The sequence below is a fragment of the Archocentrus centrarchus genome, chromosome 8, assembly GCF_007364275.1.
Source record: "Archocentrus centrarchus isolate MPI-CPG fArcCen1 chromosome 8, fArcCen1, whole genome shotgun sequence".
Classification (NCBI taxonomy): Eukaryota; Metazoa; Chordata; class Actinopteri; order Cichliformes; family Cichlidae; genus Archocentrus; species Archocentrus centrarchus.
In genome coordinates this window covers 5825872-5849906 of record NC_044353.1, presented here as the reverse complement: position 1 = coordinate 5849906, position 24035 = coordinate 5825872, and the positions used below count along the sequence as shown (strand labels likewise).

At 41.3% G+C, this 24035-nt stretch overlaps 1 protein-coding gene and 1 pseudogene across 1 annotated transcript; both read right to left on the bottom strand.

The window, feature by feature from the left end:
• Nucleotides 1-566: 566 nt before the first annotated feature.
• Nucleotides 567-4635, bottom strand: LOC115784568 (amine sulfotransferase-like; annotated as a pseudogene).
• Nucleotides 4636-15400: 10765 nt separating this feature from the next.
• On the bottom strand, nt 15401-20751 carry LOC115784567 (amine sulfotransferase-like). Its single transcript, XM_030735840.1, has 7 exons — nt 20639-20751; nt 20082-20230; nt 19794-19993; nt 19107-19233; nt 15888-15982; nt 15611-15782; nt 15401-15532 (listed from the first exon to the last, which is right to left on the bottom strand). The coding sequence occupies exons 2-7, from the start codon at nt 20221-20223 to the stop codon at nt 15423-15425; spliced, it is 846 nt and encodes a 281-aa protein (XP_030591700.1). The 5' UTR covers nt 20224-20230; nt 20639-20751; the 3' UTR covers nt 15401-15422.
• Between the last annotated feature and the right edge of the window lie 3284 nt (nt 20752-24035).

Sequence of the window (24035 nt, the reverse complement as noted above, 5' to 3'; positions counted from 1 at the left end):
AGATTTTTCTTTGGACCTTATATTAATCCTTTTACACTGAAACTGTTTTCATTTCAGATAATTGAAGTCTGGATTCAACTTTAGTGGCAAAAACAGCCTTCAGAGAAACAGTTTATTTAATGTTAAAAGGAATTAAAGGCAACAGATTATACAAATGCTTTTAATGTTTTGTGTTTTATTTCATGTGCTGAAGTTCAAAATGTGTATCAGAGCATTTTCTAGCTGAACACAGTGGACACAACATTAAGCTTGATGTGATGAGCGAGGCTGAAAACTGCATGAATTTCATGTTCTATTCAAATATGATCTAACACAAGACTGATAGGTTCAGATCATTTTAATAACTCAGAGAATATACAAACAGAAGATATGATAAGTTATAATAAACAGAATGGAATTTATACCATAACTCCAACAAAGACCATAAACTAAATGGAGACTGTTCAGAGGTCAAAAATTACAGCTCTTTTTTTTTTCTCTTCATACATTTAGATTTGCTTAAAATTTTAATACCATGACTTCTTAAAATCCTGGGGAACCCTGAAGAGCTGCTGTGGCTGCTCTGCTTATTCCCAGATGAACTTCAGAGACAATCACCAAGTTTCTCCTGAAGGACTTGATCGACTCTTTCACTCTGTGCAACAGTCAGTGTGTTCTTCCAGTCTCCAATCTGACCTGTAATGAAGACAAAAACTCCAGACCTGATATCTGTTCATATTTTTCTGCACAGCAGCTGCAGGTCTGTTGTGTTACCTTTGCGCAGGAATTTTCCACTGAACCGCTCTTGTGTCATGTGCTCATAGTTTGCTTTCGGGTCACACTTCATGGTCTCAAATTTGGATTTTTCCACGATTTGATCGATGGTGGCTTCGGTCAGGTTTTTCCCCAAGAAACTGCTGAGCTTCTTCACCACTCCCTTCAGGTCCTGAAAGAGAAGCAGGAACCCAGCAGAGAAAAGATCTCAAACTCTGATTTTTGTTTCTAATGAACAGCAAAAATGTGGAGAAACATCTTACCATAATCATGTCCTCATAGGTCAGAAAGAGGATGTTGTACTGGTCTCTGCTTGAATGCCACTCCCTGATGTGGTCAAAGGAGGATGATGGCGCTACTGTATGGTGGCAAAATGCAGGCAGTCATTTGGCATTTTCATTTAAAATCAAGTGTCTCTTGATTATATTTACCCCACTATCACTCATGTACAAACAGCATAGTATCAGGAGTGGGAAAAAAGTTTTTGCTGGAGAAATTTCACTTTTTGCATTTTACCAATAGATGGATAACTGCACGGTCCTCTTTGCAAATGATTAGGATGTTAGAAAATATCTCAGAATAAGTGACTTATGGCTGTTGGATTTTTAACTTTCTCCAAAAGAATTGCAGAACAAAATCAGCATTTTAGGAAGTCACACAGGTGCTGTCATAAAATTAGATTATCTTGAAAAAGTTGATGAATTTCCATTCAAACAGTGAAACTTGTATATTATATTCATTCATTACACACAGACTGATATGTTTCAAATGTTTGTTTCTTTTAATTTTGATGATTATAACTGACAACTAATGAAAACCCCAAATTCAGGATCTCAGAAAATTAGAATATTGTGAAAAGGTTCAATATTGAAGACACCTGGTGCCACACTAATCAGCTAATTAACTCAAAACTTCTGCAAAGGCCTTTAAATGGTCTCTCAGTCTAGTTCTGTAGGTTACACAATCATGGGGAAGACTGCTGACTTGACAGTTGTCCAAAAGACGACCTTTGACACCTTGCACCAAGAGGGCAAGACACTAAAGGTCATTGCTAAAGAGGCTGGCTGTTCACAGAGCTCTGTGTCCAAGCACATTTAACAGAGAGGTGAAGGGAAGGAAAAGATGTGGTTAAAAAAAAGTGTACAAGCAATAGGGATAACTGCACCCTGGAGAGGATTGTGAAACAAAACCCATTCAAAAATGTGGGGGAGATTCACAAAGAGGGACTGCAGCTGGAGTCAGTGCTTCAAGAACCACCACACACACAGACGTATGCAGACATGGGTTTCAGCTGTCGCAGTCCTCGTGTCGAGCCGCTCTTGAACAAGAGACTGTGTCAGAAGTGTCTCGCCTGGGCTAAAGACAAAAAGGACTGGATTGCTGCTGAGTGCTCCAAAGTTATGTTTTCTGATCAAAGTCAATGTTGCATTTCCTTTGGAAATCAAGGTCCCAGAGTCTGGAGGAAGAGAGGAGAGGCACAGAATCCACGTTGGCTGAGGTCCAGTGTGAAGTTTCCACAGTCAGTGATGGTTTGGGGTGCCGTGTCATCTGCTGCTGTTGGTCCACTGTCTTTTCTGAGGTCCAAGGTCAACGCGGCCATCTACCAGGAAGTTTTAGAGCACTTCATGCTTCCTGCTGCTGACCAACTTTATGGAGACGCAGATTTCATTTTCCAACAGGACTTGGCACCTGCACACAGTGCCAAAGCTACCAGTACCTGCTTTAAGGACCATGGTATCCCTGTTCTTAATTGGCCAGCAAACTCACCTGACCTTAACCTCGTAGAAAATCTATGGGCTATTGTGAAGAGGAAGATGTGATACTCCAGACCCAACAATTCAGAAGAGCTGAAGGCCACTATCAGAGCAACCTGGGCTCTCATAACACCTGAGCAGTGCCACAGACTGAAAGACTCCATGCCACGCCGCACTGCTGCAGTAATCCAGGCAAAAGGAGCCCCAACTAAGTACTGAGTGCAGTACATGTTCATACTTTTCATGTTCATACTTTTTTTTTTTTGGTCAACATTTCTAAAAATCCTTTTTTGTATTGGTCTTAATATTCTAATTTTCTAAGATAATGACTTTGGGGTTTTCATTAGTTGTCAGTTATAATAATCCAAATTAAACAAATAAACATTTGAAATATATCAGTCTGTGTGTAATGAATGAATATAATATACAAGTTTCCCTTTTGAATAGAGTTACTGAAATAAATCAACTTTTTCCTGATATTTATATATATGTTTTATGACGAGCACCTGTATCTTCTCTGATATTTTGAAATCTGTAGAAGGTAACAGAATGGCAGTAATTAAGAGATAAATGGGAATATGAGGTCAGCAGGGGTATATGGTCTGATTGTGAGCTGATTGTGTGACTATCTCTGCTTAGGAAAAACACATGCACTGCGTACTCTTCACATGAGTATATAGAAGGTCCTGGAGCATGTTTATGTCCGGGCCCACTATGATAATAACCTGTCAATGGATTTTGATTCTTAGATTTATGTAAGATGTGATGTTATTAAGAGAAGAAATGTGTGTACTAAGAGCTCAATCTGGAGAAAGTGTTTTATAATAAGTGTTTTTCACTTCTTCCTGATCACATAAATATAAGTTATCATTTATCAGACCACAATTCTTCTTGGTCGTTATCACTATGCACATAGTGGATGTGAGGAACCTTACCATTTCCTGTCAGGAACCACTCGAGAAACTGATCGAAGCTCTCGGGTGTATCCAGGTCTGCAAAGGCTTTGCTGAAGTGATAATAAGACACAATGTTGTCCTTTGGATTCCTCATCAAATACACGATCTGACAAAAAATAAATAAATAAAAACAGAGTCCAATCTTATGACACTTTCAAAATAATTAAGTCTGCAACAATAACTTGAATTTAAGTAGTTTATTAATTTCTACTAGTTTTAAGAGCTGTTTCATATAAATGCATATGCAACTTGTTTTCATCGGCTGTACATAAAAGCTGGATGTTGTGACCATGAGGGTTCACTCATTGATTTGTGGAACACATTTTGAAGCTCATTCTGGCTGCACTATGTTTTGCAGTCAGGAGTGTCTACGTTTCAGAAATGGAGCTGCTTACTCTGTTATCAGCTAACCTTGGTTATCAAGTTGCAAGCCATAGATAGGGTGAATTAATTTAGTTCTAATTATGAGGATTCAGGTAATCAATAGCCCTAGAAAAATAAATAAATAAATAAAAAAAAAAATCAGAATTTCACTGAAAGGTAATCCTTTTTTGCCTTTCTTGACAATAAAAATCCCATATAAACTGCTTTTCTTGAACAAATGTATCTTTTTTTTCATATAATAAGCTGAAAATGATCAGCAGATATTTTTTAACCACTTAATGTATCATTTGTTACTTTGTCACACTGTATGTTTAGGCCTCCTCTTTCTTCAGGCAGGATTGAGCTTTTGTAAAGCACTGACCTTTGCCTTCTTGTCCTTCAGTCCTGGAGGCATGAGGTGCACAGGAGATGTGAGGTGAAGAGCCGTGGAGAGGGACGAAGAGCATATTCACATATCTTGTACTCCAGCCATGGCATCTTCTGCCAGTTGAAAAAATCTTTGACATGTCCGTCCAGCTCATAGATAGAAATGATGATCTGCTGAGCCCATATAGTGCCTGTGGAGGAAAATCCATAAGATATTACATCTAATCAGTGGATCAGCCTGGCAAGAACAAAACTGCAAATAATATGATGCTACTGACCTGATTATGGATAAGTCACAAGGAAGACATCGCTGTCCCTTATTTCAAAACTCTGAAGGGAGTCGATGTATTCGGCAGTTGCATGACCGACCACAAAGTTGTAGTTCTTATACCTGCACAGACGGTCCCTGATCTGCTCCATGTTAGTTTCTGAATCACAGAGATAAATCAGAAAGAAGCATAAAACATGGAGTGTGTGGAAAAACCTCACAGGTAAAGGTGCAGCAGCTGGACTTCAGATTGATTTGTGATTTGTTATTTCACTGTTTTATTCACCCCATGTAACAATTATTGTAGTTATTGTTAAACTACAGTGTTTAAGCAGTTAGGTTATATAAGTTACAGTTACGTCACATGTGACTTATGCTTCTTAGTGTAGTTTTCTAAGTTCTGTTCTTGGCTGTTGTTCACTTTATATTTAATCCTGTGTTTCAGTTCTGAGTTCCTTTCCTGGCTGTTTGGTGTTTTAGTATTTCTGGTTTGTTCTCCTGTTAAGTGGATTTAGTCCTGGTGTCTGTTCCTTGTGCTGTAGTTTAACTCATCCTCTTCTGTCTAGTTATGATTAATTTTTGCTCTAGTGTAAGGTTGTAGTCCCTCTGTGTGTCTGCTTCCCTGTGTTGTGTCAAGTCAGCATTTGTTTCCATGTGTACTTTGACAGTCTTTGCATTGCTGTCACAGGCTGGCTCACTAAAAGTTGCCCTGCGTCCTCTGGCCAGCTGTCCATCCCTCCTTTGCAACAGCCCTGGTACCTGGGGAGCAGCTCAACAGGAGAAGCAGACAGCCAGGAGAGGAGAGCAAAAGACAGATTAATCTAAAGGAGCACGGGACAAAGCATCTGCAATCACATTTTTACCACTGATGTGCCTAATATCCAGGTTAAAGGGTTGCACGAATAGAGCCCAACGCATAAGACGTTGGTTGGGGTTCTGCAAAGACTTCAGAAAAGTAAGCGGTTTATGATCTGTATAGACTGTCAGAGGAGTCAAACCAGAGCCGACATAGATCTCAAAGTGCTGTAAAGCACAGATGAGAGCTAATGCCTCCTTTTCTATGACCGAATAGTTTTGCTGATACTTATTAAATTTCCGGGAGAAGAAACTGACTGGACACTCAACTCCCTCATCGTTGTCCTGCAATAAGACAGCCCCTGCCCCTATCTGACTGGCATCTACCTGTAATTTGAAGGGTTTACCCGAACATGGTGCCTTCAACACAGGAGCTGAACACAAGAGAGCCTTGACTGCCTCAAAGGCTTCCTGACACTGAGTAGACCAGACAAACTCAGCCTGGGCTTTTAACAGGTTGGTCAATGGAGACACTACTACCGAAAATTTTTTACAAAAAGGATGGTAATACCCTGCCATTCCCAAGAAACGCATGAGTTCCTTTATAGTGGTTGGCTGGGGGAACTGCTTCACTGCCACCACTTTTGCTTCCACCGGCCGAACAAAACCCTGACCAACAATTTTTCCCAGGTAAGTTACAGTTGCTTTAGCAAACTAACACTTTGCCAAATTAATGGTCAACCTGGCCCCCACCAACTTTTCAAACAAAGCCTTTATTCGCTGGACATGCTCCTCCCAAGAATCTGAGTAAATGACAACATCATCAAGATACACAGCACACCCTTCCAGGCCTGACACAACCAAATTCATCAGCCGCTGGAAAGTGGCAGGAGCATTCCTCAAGCCAAAAGGCATACGAGTACAAGCCAGATGGAGTTATGAAAGCAGCTATTTCACGAGCTCTTTCGGTCAGAGGCACTTGCCAATACCCCTTGAGCAGATCAAATTTGCTAACATACTACGCGGGCCCGACTTGATCAATGCAATCTTCCATCCTCGGAAGTGGGAAAAGATCTGCTTTAGTAACACTATTGACTTTCCGACTCTCCCTCTAAATGCAAGAGTAAGATCACGAACAAACTCAGAATAAGTCTGTGAATCCAGCCTTTTCCTAAACCGAAACCGTTGCCAATATGCCTCCGGAACAAGCTCAAACATTTTCAGCACTGCAGATTTAACCGAGGCATAAACCCCATTGTCAGCCACACTCAAAGCTGAAAATGCCTCACGTGCTCTACCCGTCAGAACACACTGCAACAACGAACACCTCTCCAAATCTGACCAACCCCTAGAATCTGCTATTTGTTCAAACAGTAAAATAAGTGTCCACATCCGAGTCATCAAATTTAGGCAACAGGCAGAGATTTTTTGCAACATCAAACTGAACTCCAGAACCTGCAACTGGTCTATTGGAACATCTCAACTTTTCCAGCTCCAACCTGCATCTGTAACAGCTCCTCTGCTGCTCAAAGTCAGTGCACCCGGATCACTAGCAGCCTGCCCACAAAGAATCCCTGCCTCCAATAGACCCTGTTTTAAACAAACCTTAACCGAATCTTTCAACTTTTTATGAGCAATGTCAATTCTATAATGGTCAGCTATCTCAATCAACTGTTCCTTAGTACACAGTTCCAATGCAATTCTGAAGGAGACTGAACAAAACTTTGCAAAACAGAAGCCATGTCCAACAAATTCCACAACCATTAAAGTCACAAAAGCAACCCACCTGCTGCCAGACTGGGTCTAGGATAGAAGACACCCCACTATAGCGCAAGACAGCTAACTAAACGCACCCTAGGCTTCGTGCAGTCACATGTGGTGGGGTCTTATGCACACAAACCCAATGGAATGAAAAAAGTAACCAGAATCTGGCCACCCTCCCCATCCATGGAGGTGCTCCCGAGCCGATGTCAGGGAAAAGGGAAAAGGGAAGCTCTACCCACGTTCACTGCCACCTAAAAAACAAAACACCATGAGCGTCCTAATGACACTCGCTGATTAGCCTCAAAAGGGGAGGACTCCCACCAAACAAACCCAGTACAGGCCCAAAGTGAGTCACAAAACCAAATAGCAAATGCTAACCAAACAAAAGAACCAATGCCCACTGCTCACTCTAGTCAAAATGGCCCAACCAAAATCTCCCCCCAACAAACAGCCAGGGAAACAAATCAAAAAGCCAACAAAACACTGAAACAATCAAAGTAGCCAAACAACAACAAAAACAAACACTTAACGAGCCCCCACAGGCTGGCTCATGGCCCGTAACAAAGAATGAGGGGAGGCAAAGGTGTAGGCCAATAAATTAGTTTTATTGAAACTTAAGCAAAACAAAAGGAAAGATAAATATGAGATGTGAGTATGTCATTATGTTCAGTGTATGCAATGCTTCTTCTTCTTCCTGCTCTTGTCGGAGACAGTCGCACTATCTTTCTCTCCCTGCCCTCCCCATCTCTCCGCTTGCTGCTTGCTGTGAGAGCGTCTTTTACACACTGTCCGAATAAGAACAAGATTGAAACATGGATCTGGCAAACTGGGCATTCTCCATCATTGATCGAATTTTTCCACTATGAGATCCGGGACAGGGAGCCTGCGTGTCCGAGTGGAACAGACCCGGTTGGATACGTCATCGACTCTTGGAGCTCGTGGAGACCTGTGTGCTTCTCAGCCCTTGGAGTGGAAGACGTGGAAGACGCATATATATTCGGCTTTTTGGTAGCAGCATCTTCTCTGTTTGGGCTCGGTGGATACCTGCTTTACTGGCAAATTAAGAAATCTGGACGGCGGTTCGACATCTGCAGAGGCTGCCGACCCAGGTGGAAGGGCTGAGCAGAGCCGTACAAACTCAGCCTCAAAGCCTGGTGGACCTGAGCCGCAAGATTAGCGAGCTCGCAGGCGAGAGGGGTTAGATCAGGAGATATAGTTCGGTTCTGCACAGTGAGGACGGCAATCAACGAATTTGGAATATTGGATTTTGAATGGTTTCCCAGTAAGACTGAAGGCTGTTGGAAAAACAAGCAGCCTGTTCCAAACAACATTTGTTATCAGGAATTCGGCTCCCCTGCCGGCCTTGGGTTGGCAACCATATCTCTCTCCAGGCCTCTGTGTGCGGCTGCTCTTCCCCCCACTCCGCGTTGTGATTTGTGAAGCTGGGTCTGGTGTACCATGGCCGCTGATGAAATTCCACCACTATCAGCGAACTGTTTTGGCTAGGACCTGGCATCTGGCTCCACAATGCCCCCACCTCTCGTCTCCGTCTGCATTCCCTCCTGACCTGACCTCACCTACCGCCGCTGTCCTAGCTTTACATGTGCAAATGCTTTGCTAAGGTGGTTTTTTTGGACTCTGGTATAGTGCTCTTTTTGAGCACTGTACCAGATGACTTTTTTTTAACCTAACTTCCCATGATGTGTTGTTTTCTCCTCCTGCCAAAGGTAGCGCTGCAAGTCGGCTGCATGACCCCAGGACACATATCCCCCCATGTGTGTTGTGTTTTGTGTATTCTTGGATGGTGTTCTGTAACTGCAATTTCCAATGTGTGAACTTGTTCACCCACATGGCAATAAACTCATTCATTCATTCATTCATGTATGAGTGCCTGGACATGTATGTGGAAACCTGAATGAATACTGCAATTCAATTCAATTCAATTCAATTCAATTCAATTCAATTCAATTCAATTCAATTCAATTCAATTCAATTCAATTTTATTTATATAGCGCCAAATCACAACAAACTGTCGCCTCAAGGCGCTTTGTATTGTGGGTAAAGACCCTACAATAATACAGAGAAAACCCAACAGTCAAAACGACCCCCTATGAGCAAGCACTTGGCGACAGTGGAAAGGAAAAACTCCCTTTAACAGGAAGAAACCTCCAGCAGAACCAGGCTCAGGGAGGGGCAGTCATCTGCCGCGACCGGTTGGGCTGAGGGGAGAGAAAGACATGCTGTGGAAGAGAGCCAGAGATTAATATCAATTAATGATTAAATGCAGAGTGGAGTATAAACAAAGTAAATAAGGTGAATGAGAAACAGTGCATTATGTGAACCCCCCAGCAGCCTAGGCCTATAGCAGCATAACTAAGGGATGGTTCAGGGTCACCTGATCCAGCCCTAACTATAAGCTTTATCATAAAGGAAAGTTTTAAGCCTAATCTTAAATATAGAGAGGGTGTCTGTCTCCCGAATCCAAGCTGGAAGCTGGTTCCACAGAAGAGGCGCCTGAAAGCTGAAGGCTCTGCCTCCCATTCTACTCTTAAGTATCCTAGGAACCACAAGTAAGCCAGCAGTCTGAGAGCGAAGTGCTCTGTTGGGGTGATATGGTACTATGAGGTCTTTGAGATAAGATGGTGCCTGATTATTCAAGACCTTGTATGTGAGGAGAAGAATTTTAAATTCTATTCTAGATTTAACAGGGAGCCAATGAAGAGAAGCCAATATGGGAGAAATATGCTCTTTCTTTCTAGTCCCTGTCAGTACTCTAGCTGCAGCATTTTGGATCAGCTGAAGGCTTTTCAGGGAGCTTTTAGGACAGCCTGATAATAATGAATTACAATAGTCTACCCTAGAAGTAATAAATGCATGAATGAGCTTTTCAGCATCACTCTGAGAAAGGATGTTTCTAATTTTAGAAATATTGCGCAAATGCAAAAAAGCGGTCCTACATATTTGTTTAATATGTGCATTGAAGGACATATCCTGGTCAAAAATGACTCCAAGATTTCTCACAGTGTTACTGGAGGCCAAAGTAATGCCATCCAGAGTAAGTATCTGGTTAGACACCATGTTTCTAGATTTGTGGGGCCGAGAACAAGAATTTCAGTTTTATCTGAATTTAGAAGCAGGAAATTAGAGGTCATCCAGGCCTTAATATCTTTAAGACATTCCTGCAGTTTAACTAATTGATGTGTGTCATCTGGCTTCATTGATAGGTAAAGCTGAGTATCATCTGCATAACAATGAAAATTGATGCAGTGCTTTCTAATAATACTGCCTAAGGGAAGCATGTATAATGTAAATAAAATTGGTCCTAGCACAGAACCCTGTGGAACTCCATAATTAACCTTAGTGTGTGAAGAAGACTCCCCATTTACATGAACAAATTGGAGTCTATGAGATAAATATGATTCAAACCACTGCAGTGCAGTACCTTTAATACCTATAGCAAGCTCTAATCTCTGTAATAAAATGTTATGGTCAACAGTATCAAAAGCTGCACTGAGGTCCAACAGGACAAGAACAGAGATGAGTCCACTGTCAGAGGCTCTAAGAAGATCATTGGTAACCTTCACTAATGCTGTTTCTGTACTGTGATGAATTCTGAAACCTGACTGAAACTCTTCAAATAAACCGTTCCTCTGCAGATGATCAGTTAGCTGTTTTACAACTACTCTTTCAAGAATCTTTGAGAGAAAAGGAAGGTTGGAGATTGGCCTATAATTAGCTAAGACAACTGGGTCAAGTGATGGCTTTTTAAGCAGAGGTTTAATTACAGCCACCTTGAAGGTCTGTGGTACATAGCCAACTAATAAAGACTGATTGATCATTTTTAAGATTGAAGCATCAATAATTGGAAAGACTTCTTTGAACAGTCTAGTAGGAATGGGATCTAACAAACATGTTGCTGGTTTGGAGGAAGTAACTATTGAAGTTAACTCAGAAAAATCAACTGGAGCAAAAGAGTCTAAACAAATACCAGCAGTGCTGAAAGCAGCCGAACATGAAGAATAATCTTTGAGATGGTTATGAATAATTTTTTCTCGAATGTCTAAAATTTTATTTGTAAAGAAATCCATGAAGTCACTACTAGTTAACATGAAAGGAATACTCGGCTCTACAGAGCTCTGACTCTTTGTCAGCCTGGCTACAGTGCTGAAAAGAAACCTGGGGTTGTTCTTATTTTCTTCAATTAATGATGAATAGTAAGATGTCCTAGCTTTACGGAGGGCTTTTTTATAGAGCAACAAACTCTTTTTCCAGGCTAAATGAGCATCTTCTAATTTAGTGAGACGCCATTCCCTCTCCAGCTTTCGGGTTATCTGCTTTAAGCTGTGCGTTTGTGAATTATACCACGGAGTCAGGCACTTCTGATTTGAAGCTTTCCTTTTCAGAGGAGCCACAGTATCCAAAGTTATACGCAGTGAGGATGTAAAACTATTGACGAGATAATCAACCTCACTGGGAGCAGAGTTTAGGTAGCTGCTCTGCACTGTGTTGGCACATGGCACTGAAGAGCATAACAATGAAGGAATTAGATCCTTAAACTTAGTTACAGCACTTTCAGAAAGACTTCTACTGTAATAAAACTTATTCCCCACTGCTGTGTAATCCATTAAAGTAAATGTAAATGTTACTAAGAAATGATCAGACAGGAGGGGGCTTTCAGGGAATACTGTTAAGTCTTCAGTTTCTATGCCATATGTTAGGACAAGATCCAGAGTATGATTAAAGTGGTGGGTGGGCTCCTTTACATTTTGAGAGAAGCCAATTGAATCTAACAATAGATTAAATGCAGTGTTGAGGCTGTCATTCTCAGCATCTACATGGATGTTAAAATCACCCACTATAATTATTTTATCTGAACTGAGCACTAAATCAGATAAAAAGTCTGAGAAATCAGACAGAAACTCTGAGTAAGGACCAGGTGGACGATAGATAATAACAAATAAAACAGCTTTTTGATTTTCCCAATTAGGATGGACAAGACTAAGAGTCAGGCTTTCAAAAGAATGAAAACTTTGTCTGGGTCTTTGATTAATTAATAAGCTGGAATTGAAGATTGCAGCTAATCCTCCTCCTCGACCTGTGCTTCGAGCATTCTGACAGTTACTGTGACTCGGGGGTGTTGATTCATTTAAACTAACATATTCATCCTGCTGTAACCAGGTTTCTGTAAGGCAGAATAAATCAATACGTTGATCAATTATTAAATCATTTACTAATAGGGACTTGGAAGAGAGAGACCTAATGTTTAACAATCCACATTTAATTGTTTTATTTTTTGGTGCAGTTGATGAAGCTGTATTATTTATTGTTTTTGAATTTTTATGCTTAAATAGCTTTTTGCTGATTTTAGCTTTGGTTTTTGGTGGTCTGGGAGCAGCACCGACTCTATGGGGATGGGGTTTTGGGGGGATGGCAGGAGGAGAGAAGCTGCAGAGAGGCGTGTAAGACTGCAACTCTGCTTCCTGGTCTCAACCCTGGGTAGTCAGTTTTTAGGAGGGTTAATCCTAAAAACCAAAGACAAACCAAGATTAATCCCAAACCAAAGACAAACCAAGATTACCTGGAGGAGCAGAGAGGGGAGAATAGTTAGTGGAGCCCTGCTTATATTAGTGAGCCCAGGTGGCTCCAATTACTCAAGGCCCACCTCTGCCTGCAGGAAGCACCGCCCCTGCAGGTCAGAGGAGGGGCCGTGACAGTTTGTCTTGTTTCGCTGTGCTCCCTGGTGTGTTTTATCTCCCTGATCACCTTTTGTGTGTAATGTCTGTGTCCTCCTGTTCTTTGTCACATCTTCTCACTTCAGTAGTGTGTTTCCTGGTTCAGAGTTTCCCTGTGTATTCTAGTTGTTGACTTTTTAGCTCCAGTTGGGATTTCCTAGTTTTCTTGTATCTCCTGTGCATTCAGAAATAAAGCTGTGTATATGAGTTTACGCTTTCCCTCCTGAGGCCTGTGTTTGGGTCCTCATCCTGCCTGCCACACTGCAGAATCATAACTCTTACTGTATATTTCAGGGTTCTTCAATATTTACAAGGTTCAGTGGATGGGACAGGCTTGTTAGGCATATCTTGGCTTTATTCATGCATGTGTTCAGACATAACTGCATTTGTGAGCTGTGGTGGTTTAATCCGACTGGTTTACTCACTTTTCCTGTGGTGACAGTGTTTTGTTGTTTTCACACTGTGGTCAGGATGCATGGATAGACATGTCTCCACTGCTCTAGACCCCAGTGGCGGCATGCCTTAGATCACTGCATCTGACACTTGGTGCAGTAAGGCTTGGCTGCATCTGCTCAGCCATGGAAACCCATTCCACAAAGCTCTCTATGCACTGTTCTTGAGCTAATCTGAAGGCCACATGAAGTTTGGATTGACTGCAGAAAGTTGGTGACCTCTATATCACTATGACCCTCAGCATCCACTGACCCTGCTATGTGATTTTATGTGGCTTACCACTTTGTGGCTGAGTTGCAGTTGTCCTAGTTGCCCCCACTTTGTTATAATACCACTAACAGTAGTAGCAATTAAATTTAACAACTGGACTTGTTACACAGGTGACATCTGTGGGGTTTTATTTTTTACTCTATGAACAAAATGATAATGCTTAAGAGTAAATTGCAGGAAATTAATTAATAAGTAGTGGCTGAAGGAAATAATAGATAAATAAATAAATTAGATAAAGAGCAGAGAGCAGACAGATAGTGGATCAGTGGACACTAGGCTGACTTCACGGCCTTTGGGAAACATGTTTATCTTATTTATGGCCTTCCCAGTCTCTGGGAAAAATATGTTTATCTTATCCTTGAAAGTTTTGCCAAAACATGTGCATCTGTTCCAAAGGAGGGTTGAGTATAGGTCACTGCGCACTGTTACTAAGTAAAATAAAACTGCCTTGCCATGTGAGGGCAGGAAGGCATGTGTTTCTTTTACAGAGCTTTTATCGCTGATTGAAGAAATCTGAGCCATGAGAGCCAGCCATTGGACGGACCAATGACGAAGGCCAAAAAGCAGCTCTCCATATCTGTTTTGCTTGTAGATAGTGGTAGTATAAAGTGTTATGCTTATGTGAAGCCCACAAGCGTGTGTTCACATGTGGATGTAATTAGAAATAACCATTTGAATAAGGTCTAAAATGTTGTATTTTGCTAGCAGGCATCTTTATGTATTTCATGTTTATATTTTTTTACTAGTTTAAAAGGTAGATTAAAAACTGAGAAGAGAAATGTTTAAAGGGGAAAAGTAACAAGAGTAAAATGTATAAATCAATCAATATGTTTAAAAGTTTGTGTTTATTGACTTACTGCTGTTTAACACGGAGTCCAGGAATACCTCATGGCATTTTTCTAAAGGTACATTTAAAGTACAGTACTAACCAGAGTGTTAATCTACGATATAAGAAACAGACATAAAGGAGATATTGTGACAAAGTTAATGTTTGATGAATTTGTGTGATTTATGGACACTGAAACATGTCTCAAGAGACATTATAAATGTGTGACTGTGTGTACAGCAAGATGATGCTGATTTGAAATGGACAGTGTTAACAGTTGATGATGTGATGTGTTAATAAATATAGTTGAGGAGGAATCAGAGACAACAAGCCGCTTCTCCTGTGTCATCTTTTTGTTTTCCATTATAACAGCTATCTATAAAGATGCTCACGGGCGCCGTGACCCTGTACCCGTTACACTTAGCCTAGAATATCTGCACTTCTCGGGAGGGGAGTCATAGTCAGCTGCTTGTACGGCCTGTGATTTCCTGAACCGAGAGTGCCCATGTACATTCTTTAATATTAAATGTTTTCAATGTGAAGTCTTCCTTCACAAAAAAAGAACACTTAACACATCCTATCATGGTACCACTGAGCTCCTTAGAGTGACCTATTCTTTCATAAATGTTTGTGGAAGTAGTCTGCACGCCTAGGTGCTTGGTTTAATACACCTGTGGCCATGGAAGTGATTGGAACACCTGAATTCAATGATTTGGCTGTGTGAATACTTGGGGCAATACAGTGTTACTCTCTAAACCATTAATCTCACTTCACAGTACACCCCTCTGGTCTGTCTGATCAATAACTGCACACTTTTTTTTTGAACATTCAACCACATTAACCTTTACTCATGAGATACTCATAACTGAAAAGGAAAAACAAATCCCAGCCTGTAGCCTCTCAGATTTGAAACATTTTAATGGGCTTGAGCAGCACCTTTAAACCCTATAAATGGAATGATTTCATCCTGGAGTGAAAAATTTAGAAGTATCCATGAGGTGTGCACATCATTCTTTTGTAAATACTCATTTACTTAACATTTTAACACTATGACTTCTTAAAATCCTGGAGAACCCTGTAGAGCTGCTGTGGCTGCTCTGTTTATTCCCAGATGAACTTCAAAGACAAATCACCAAGTTTCTCCTGAAAGACTCGATCGACTCTTTCACTCTGTGCAACAGTCAGTGTGTCCTTCCAGTCTCCAATCTGACCTGTAATGAAGAGAAAAACTCTAGACCTGATATCTGTTCATATTTTTCTGCACAGCAGCTGCAGGTCTGTTGTGTTACCTTTGCGCAGGAATTTTCCATTGAACCACTCTGGTGGAAAGTGTTGATAATTTGCTTTCGGGTTGTTCTTCATGGTATCAAACTTGGATTTTTCCACGACTTGATCGATGGCTGCTTCAGTCAGATTTTTCCCCAAGAAACTGCAGAGCTTCTTCACCACTCCCTTCAGGTCCTGAAAAAGAGAAGCAGGAACCCAGCAGAGAAAAGTCCTCAAACTCTCCCAGAGATTTATTTGACTGTTTCTAATGAACAGCAAAACTGTAAAGAATCATTTTACCATAATCATGTCCTCGTAGGTCAGGATGAGGATGTTGTACTGGTCTCTGCCTGAATACCACCCCCTGATGTGGTCAAACCAGGATGATGCCGTTACTGGACAGTGGGATAATGTATGCAGTCATTTGGCATTTTTATTTAATTGATTTCAAATACAACCGTCATGGTATAAGAACATATAGCATGACTAGAGGGATGATCAACCCATCCATTTGGCCCTGACAGACAAAAGTAGTAATAAGCCTGCAGCATTGGTGAAAGGTCAAAGGTCAATGCCCGTACATGAGCGTCCTCGTGCGCGTGCGTGTGTGATCGTGCGTGATCGAATGATTTATGATTATCAGCTGCATGTGTGAGTAGAGGAGAGTCAGGAAAAAAGGGCAATCCCATTCATACTGTTTGTGAAGATGTTTAAATAAACTCTTTCTTTAACAGGTGTTATCTGAGCATCAAAGAGGCTATTTCTCCACACACACACGCTATTATACCATCTGTTTTTTAACTAGAAGACTGGCTGAACTAAAAGCTGACTGCCATAGATCAGACCCACTACCTGATGAAATCGTTCCGGATCTGTGCTTTATTTTCACACGCAAATAATTACAGCAACGTTTTTTACTAAAAGTCGATGCAGCGCAAAAATAAATAAAAAAAAAATACAGGTATAACTACAATTCCCATCAGTCATACCACACCGTGGCGCTTTTTACAACGTCACAACCAGTGACAGCGACCGGTCTTGTTTACAGCTGGGTGGGTTGCTGCTTTCACGTTTCAACGAGCTCGTCAGTTTCTTAAAAAGAAAAGTTATGTGGTTATTTTTAATTTGATTTAACATTCAGAATATAATGTTAATACACAGGGCAGGACGCAGTACTTTTCCAGAGCGAACAGGTGGTGGTTAAAAAAGGACTGAGGGAGGGTTTCAAACAAACAGGACACACACTCAGTCATAAAAAAGGGTTGTGGTTTTATAAAGCAAAGCATGGCGAAGACCTCATTGTGAAGACGAACGCCGCGCTCTTTTCCTCGTTTTTCCACAGACTCCGGCGCAAACGCTACTCTCTCTGTCTTTTTAAATGGATTCAGGTAAGCATATTCTTTTACACAACATTATGCGAAGCAAACTGTATTCTTTATACCATCTCATTTCTTTTTTAAAAAAAATAATAATAATGGTATGTTTGTGTATTACATGAATGTTGGCTACATAACTAACAATTTTTTCTTTTTTTTTCTGTTTTTCCAGATGCTAAAACTTCAACTGTTACAACTTCACAACCATCACAGATGTTGGCCGTTCCTCCTCATCCTCCTGATTCCTCATCTTCTTCTTCACTTTCACCATCTAACCAATTACCTGAAGAGCAACTGACGAAGCACGGCGTCGCGGCCGTTAAGATCGCCACACTACGCCTTCTGTGTAAGGCCGTGCAGAACTATCATGAAGGAATATGCCACGGATGTCGAGTCAAACACCCTATCGATAAGCACCACAGCTGCATGCAACATATTCCTGATTTATTCTACGGTCGCCATTACGACGAAGTGATGAAAAGATTCAGGTCAGATCGTCTCATTCCTGCCATCAGGCTTTTCTTATGGTCCAACAGTCTGGACGACGCACGTAAGGATTTCACACGGATTGTGGACGCTCAGGCATCTGAATTGAAAGAGGCATTAAACATCATAGAAGCAATAGAGAGTGTGCGTTATGAACTGAGGGAGGAGTATTTCTTTGAGGACTTACCAGCAGAGCTTCTCATGGTGGAAAACTATTGGCTAGGCAAACACAGGATGTGTATGTAATACATTCTCTGTATTTTTGGTTTATGGGGTTGAAATAAAAATCAATGTTAAAACTGTACAGGCTGCTCATTTTTAACTCTGCATTCCTCATGGAAAACACAGTGCAACATATGTTTAATCATCTTTTCATTCATAAAACATCACATACTATGCCCCAAACAAAAAAAAAACTGGTTAAAAAACGTTGCTGTAATTATTTGCGTGTGAAAATAAAGCACGGATCCGGAAAGATTTCATCAGGTACAGTAGTGGGTCTGATCTATGGCAGTCAGCTTTTAGTTCAGCCAGTCTTCTAGTTAAAAAACAGATGGTATAATAGCGTGTGTGTGTGGAGAAATAGCCTCTTTGATGCTCAGATATCACCTGTTAAAGAAAGAGTTTATTTAAACATCTTCACAAACAGTGTGGATGGGTTTGCCCTTTTGATGAAGTCTTCTTGTAATGAGAGAGAGTGGGAGAGAGAGTGTGGGAAACACGAATTCAGCAGGATTTCAACAGGTGATGGTCTGTTTTTATGCCAGTCAGCTGAAGTGCGCATTGTCTTATAGTTAAAAACAGATGGTATAATTGCGTGGAGAATTACAGCCTTTGATGCTCAGATATCACCTGTTAAAGAAAGAGTTTATTTAAGCATCTTCACAAACAGTATGAATGGGATTGCCCTTTTTTCCTGACTCTCCTCTACTCACACATGCAGCTGATAATCATAAATCATTCGATCACGCACGATCACACACGCACGCGCACGAGGACGCTCATGTACGCGCATTGACCTTTGACCCCCACCTGTCACCCACCTGTCGGTCATAAATCACCAATGCTGCAGGCTTATTACTACTGACAAATCATAATATTCATTGTGCTCAGAGGATAAAGCCTAGTGACTAGTACCACGAGCAAATCTTTTACTAAACACTTAAAAATCTGCCAGGTAGTGTTCCACTGAATTTAGATATCATTATGTTTAAAAAAAAAAAGTACTAGAAAGTTTCTGCATCCAAAGATGTGGCCCCTAAAGATCCCTGATCTCTCCATGATGTGTAGATCATGAAGTCAGAAGGCAATGAGGCTGCTTCAGTCCCATGTTCCTAAAACTGGTCTGCTTAGTAAAGTCACAAGTCAAACAATTACAGCAAAAGTGGATTAACTTTAGAGCTTGTATTGCATTTGAAAATATTTTTTTAATGCAAAATATTAATTTGTAGTGTAACTAATAAATATCAATGTATGTCATGTAAAAGGTAAAATAGTTTTATGAAATGTGGGAGAAATACAGAGTAATATATGACATGCTACTTTTTATACATGTTAAATTAACATGATAAAATATAACATATTACTTTATAATGATCAGGAATGGAATCTAGCAGGTCATCATCATTATGCAGATAGCAGAGATGAGGAAACGTACCTCTTCCCGTCATGTACCACTCAAAAAACTGCTCGAAGCTCTCGGGGGTCTCCGTGTCCTTGTGTCCTTTGGTGAAGTGATAATAAGACACTATGTTGTCCTTCGGATTCCTCATCACATACACGACCTGGTATGAAAATAAAATGAAAACAGAATTTAATCTGATACAGGTCATACTAACAGTCTGTCACACATGCCGCACTCCAGTGTAATAATTCACTATTTAACCATAACAGGAGTTTGAGCCTGGGAATATAGATGTCTTTCCAGTTAAAAGTCAGAATATAACTTCAAATAATATTTTTTATTTTCATTTTTTTTAACTAGTTTTGCAGATTCTTAATAAGGCTTCCACAATTCTTTTTTATGGATGTAGGATGTATGGATGTTGACAGATTCTGTGTCATATAATCCAAAAAGACATCCTTGTGCAGATCTGTTCATAATGTCTGGTTTCTAAAAGCTAAGATGCCAACCCCTAATCTACTCAGCACAAGGCTTCCAAAAGGGGACTTCAATGACCAATGGGTGACATAACAGAAGCTAAAGTCATTTCAGAAAATACAGATTTTAACTTCTTGCTTTGTAATAGCAAGAATGAGTAATCAAGTACTTAAAACCTTCTCAAACTGTATCTCTAAACTTCCTCTATCTTCAAGAAGGATTCAGCTTCTGTAAAGTACTGGCCTTTGACTTCTTCTCCTTCACTGCTGGAGGCATGAGATACTCGGGGAGATGCGAGGAGAAGAGCCGTGGAGAGGGAAGAAGAGTGTATTCAGCTGTCTTGTACTCCAGCCACGGCATCCTCTCTATGTTGGTTGAACATTCATTCGGATGCCCGTACTGCTCGTAGATGGAAATGATGATCTGCTGAGTCCATATAGTGCCTGATGTGGGGAAATTTCAACTGATCAGTGGCCAGTGTGGCCAGGACAAAACTGCAAATATAAATAATGTGTGAGATTTCTCACTGACCTGACTTTGGATAAGTGACGAGGAACGCGTCGCTGTCTTTTACCTCAAAGCTCTCAAGGGAGTCGATGTGCTCGGGAGTTGTACGACCGAGAGCAAAGTTGAAGTTCTTATACTTGAAAATATAGTCACTGATCTTCTCCATGTTAGCTCTGAATCACACAGATGAATAAAGAGTCATAAAACATGAACAGTGTTATAGTCTCTTATATTTGCATACTGTATGCAAACATGCAGTAACTAGAGGTGTAATAGTTTGATTTGTTCAAGGTTCACTGTACAGTGACTGAATCACACAATTATTGTACCGAAAATTAAAAAAGAAAAAAAAAAATCAAAATAAAATCAAGTTCTCTGTGTTTTAATCCTCTGTACCCCATAGCAGCCACCTGGTGTTTCCCCATAATGGCCGTGTCTGGACTGCATATTTATACTGGTGTTTGTGCATAAAAATATTTTTATACAAACTATATTTTGACATATTTTAATAACAAACATTTAGCAATAAATTAGGAATGAAAAACAGATATGTGTTAATTAAATATTTTACAATATTTTACCTTTTTACTCCCAAGTCCACTCAACGTTATCTGGTGAGTACAAACTGTAAGATGACTCTTCACTTCAAGAAGCATCCACGTCTTTTTGGCCGCTGTTCACCCGAGTTGCTGAGGTGGATCTTACTGTATGTTGTAGCTGGCTCACAGACACAGACAGCCTAACATTAAGCAGCACAATGTTAACTTATAACCAGCTGTTGTTGATTAGCTGGGTCCTGACAGCTGTCCATAAAAGCCTGTCCTCCTTCAAGAACGGGAAGGTTGCAGGTCGACAGTACTGGGAATAAGTAAGCATGAGGTGATAATAAGGTGACATGCAGATATACCTCTCAGGTGATATGTAGATACTGATTAATTTTGTTCTCATGAATCTCATTAGAACAGGATAATTTGGTCAACTTTATTTTTTTGAGGATTGTTGTGTTGCAGTGCTTTTTAGTAGTGAAACAATAACAGACCTCTCAGGTGATATGTAGTAGACACTGATCAGATGATCCATCCATCCGCTTCCACTCATCCTGTTCAGGGTCGGGGGGGGGGGGGGGGGGGGGTTGGAGCCTATCCCAGCTGTCATAGAGCGAGAGGCAGAGGGACAAACAACCATTCACACTCACATTCACACCTATGGGCAATTTAGAATCAACAATTAACCTAACCCAAGGTTTGAGTTCGATTCCACCTTGGCCCAGGCTTTTCTGTGTGGAGTTTGCATGCTCTCCCTGTCATGGTCCTGGGTTGGTGGTCCGGTGTTTTGAGTCCTTTTAATAAATTTCTGTTTTTCCTTGTTGTTTTGTTCAGGTTGTGGTTGTAGTTATGTATTAGGATTTTAGTTTGCCTTTGTCTTCTGTGTTTCCCTCTTGTTGTCCTTCCCATGCTACTGTGTTCTGTCTCCCCTTGTTGTGGCCCTCATTACATGTTTTGGTGCTCCCCTAGCTTTAGACTTCAGTTCTGTCTGTATTTTCTCTTAGTGTCCCTCCCCTGTGTTGTGGAGTCTCTTGTGCCTGTCTTCCCCATGTTGTCAGCAAGTGTGTTCAAGTAGATGTTCGTTAGTCATATGTTTAGATTCCCTTTGTCAGGTTTTCATGTTTCTAGTCCACGTCTGTGTCATGTTGGGTTACTTCCTGTTTTAATTTGACAGTCTGGTGTTCGCTGTGTGTTGTGTTGCATTTTGCTTCCTGTGTTTTCATTATGTGATTCTGTCCACCTGTTCTCCCCAGCTGTGTCATGTTATCCTGCAAGCTTCGAATCAGTGGTTCTGTGGAGTTGTAAGCCCAGGGGTTTGAAGAACGCATCGAAGCTTCGGTTTCACACTCTCATCACTACCCCAAACCATCACTGACTGTGGAAACTTTACACTGGACCTCAAGCCAGCGTGGATTCTGTGCCTCCCCTCTCTTCCTCCAGACTCTGGGACCTTGATTTCCAAAGGAAATGCAAAATTGACTTTGATCAGAAAACATAACTTTGGAGCACTCAGCAGCAGTCCAGTCCTTTTTGTCTTTAGCCCAGGCGAGACACTTCTGACACAGTCTCTTGTTCAAGAGCGGCTCGACACGAGGACTGTGACAGCTGAAACTCATGTCTGCATACGTCTGTGCGTGGTGGCTCTTGAAGCTCTGACTCCAGCTGCAGTCCACTCTTTGTGAATCTCCCCCACATTTTTGAATGGGTTTTGTTCCACAATCCTCTCCAGGGTGCAGTTATCCCTATTGCTTGACACAGAGCTCTGTGAACAGCCAGCCTCTTTAGCAACGACCTTTTGTGTCTCACCCTACTTGTGCAAGGTGTCAAAGGTCGTCTTTTGGACAAGTGTCAAATCAGCAGTCTTCCTCATGATTGTGTAACCTACAGAACTAGACTGAGAGACCATTTAAAGGCCTTTGCAGGTGTTTTGAGTTAATTAGCTGATTAGAGTGTGGCACCAGGTGTCTTCAATACTGAACCTTTTCACAATATTCTAATTTTCTGAGATCCTGAATTTGGGGTTTTCATTAGTTGTCAGTTATAATCATCAACATTAAAAGAAATAAACATTTGACATTTATCAGTCTGTGTGTAATAAATGAATATAATATATAAGTTTCACTTTTTAAACAGAATTACTGAAATAAATCAACTTTTCATTATATTCTAATTTTATGACCAGCACCTGTATTGTCTGTATTTCCCTCTGTGCTCTGTCGTGTCCTCCCTCATGAAGGTGTGGTTTTGTTTTTGTGTTTATATTTTTGTTTGATTATTCAATAATAAAACCACTATCAGCAGTTGGTCCTGTTTTGGAGTTCTGCTTTTGAGTCCACTCTGCCTGCCACACCGCTCACACGTGACACTCCCTGTGTGTACATGGGTTTTCTCCTGGTATTCTGGTTTCCTCCCACAGTCCAAAGACATGCAGTTAGTGGGGTTAGGTTAATTGGTCATTCTAAATTGCCCATAGGTGTGAATGTGAGATCCTGTACGTGTATGTTAAATTTATATTCAATTAATCCCTGTCAATAACTCAATCCAAGAACATGGAGGCTGGCCCATTATATCCCAGAGCAACCAGAAAGCATGCTCGGTTTCAGATTAAATCAGAATTATTCAGGCCAACAAAGCAAATACTGATTATACTGGCAGGGCTGCGGTGTTTGAACTTCAGCTGGTTGAACAGATTGGTTTTGTTGTTGGATGGTGCAGATACCACCCTGTAGCAAATTTCTGTTAGTATATGTGTAAATGACCTTGTGGTCGTGTCCCGGTGTTTCATATGTAGGGTTTGCCGATAGAAACAAAGAAAATGCTGGGACTTTTCTCCTACTGGGTCCTCGCTCTTTGTGGGCAATTTTTTTTTTTTTTTTTTTTTGGGTGCAAACATTTTTGTCCCCAGCTCGCCGCCTCTCACCGAGGGCAACTCCGGACTGGAACACAGTACAGCCCCTCTCCAGGAGACTGGTTCTAGAGCCAAGGCCATGTGTTGAGGTGAACCCGACTATATCTAGCCAGTATCTCTCAACCTCACACACTAGTTCAGGCTCCTTCCCCACAAGAGAGGAGACATTCCATGTCCCAATAGCCAGTCTCGATAGCTGGGGATCTGTCTGCCAGGGCCACCGCCCCACACACAGTGCACCTGACCCCTAAAAAGCCTCCTGTGGGTGGTGGGTCTACTGGAGGGTGGGCCCGTGTTGTCTCTTTGGGCTGGCTGTGCCCAGCCAGGCACTATGGGCTAATGCCTGGCCACCAGACGCTCTCCCTTGAGCTCCCTCCCCAGGCCTGGCTCCAGGGTGGGGCCCGGTAACCCTATCCCGGGCAAGGTAAACAGTTCCTTTGTTGGCTTTTCAATAGGGGTCTTCTGACCCGCTCTTTGTCTGGCCCCTCACCAGGACCAATTTGCCATGGGAGACCCTACCACGGG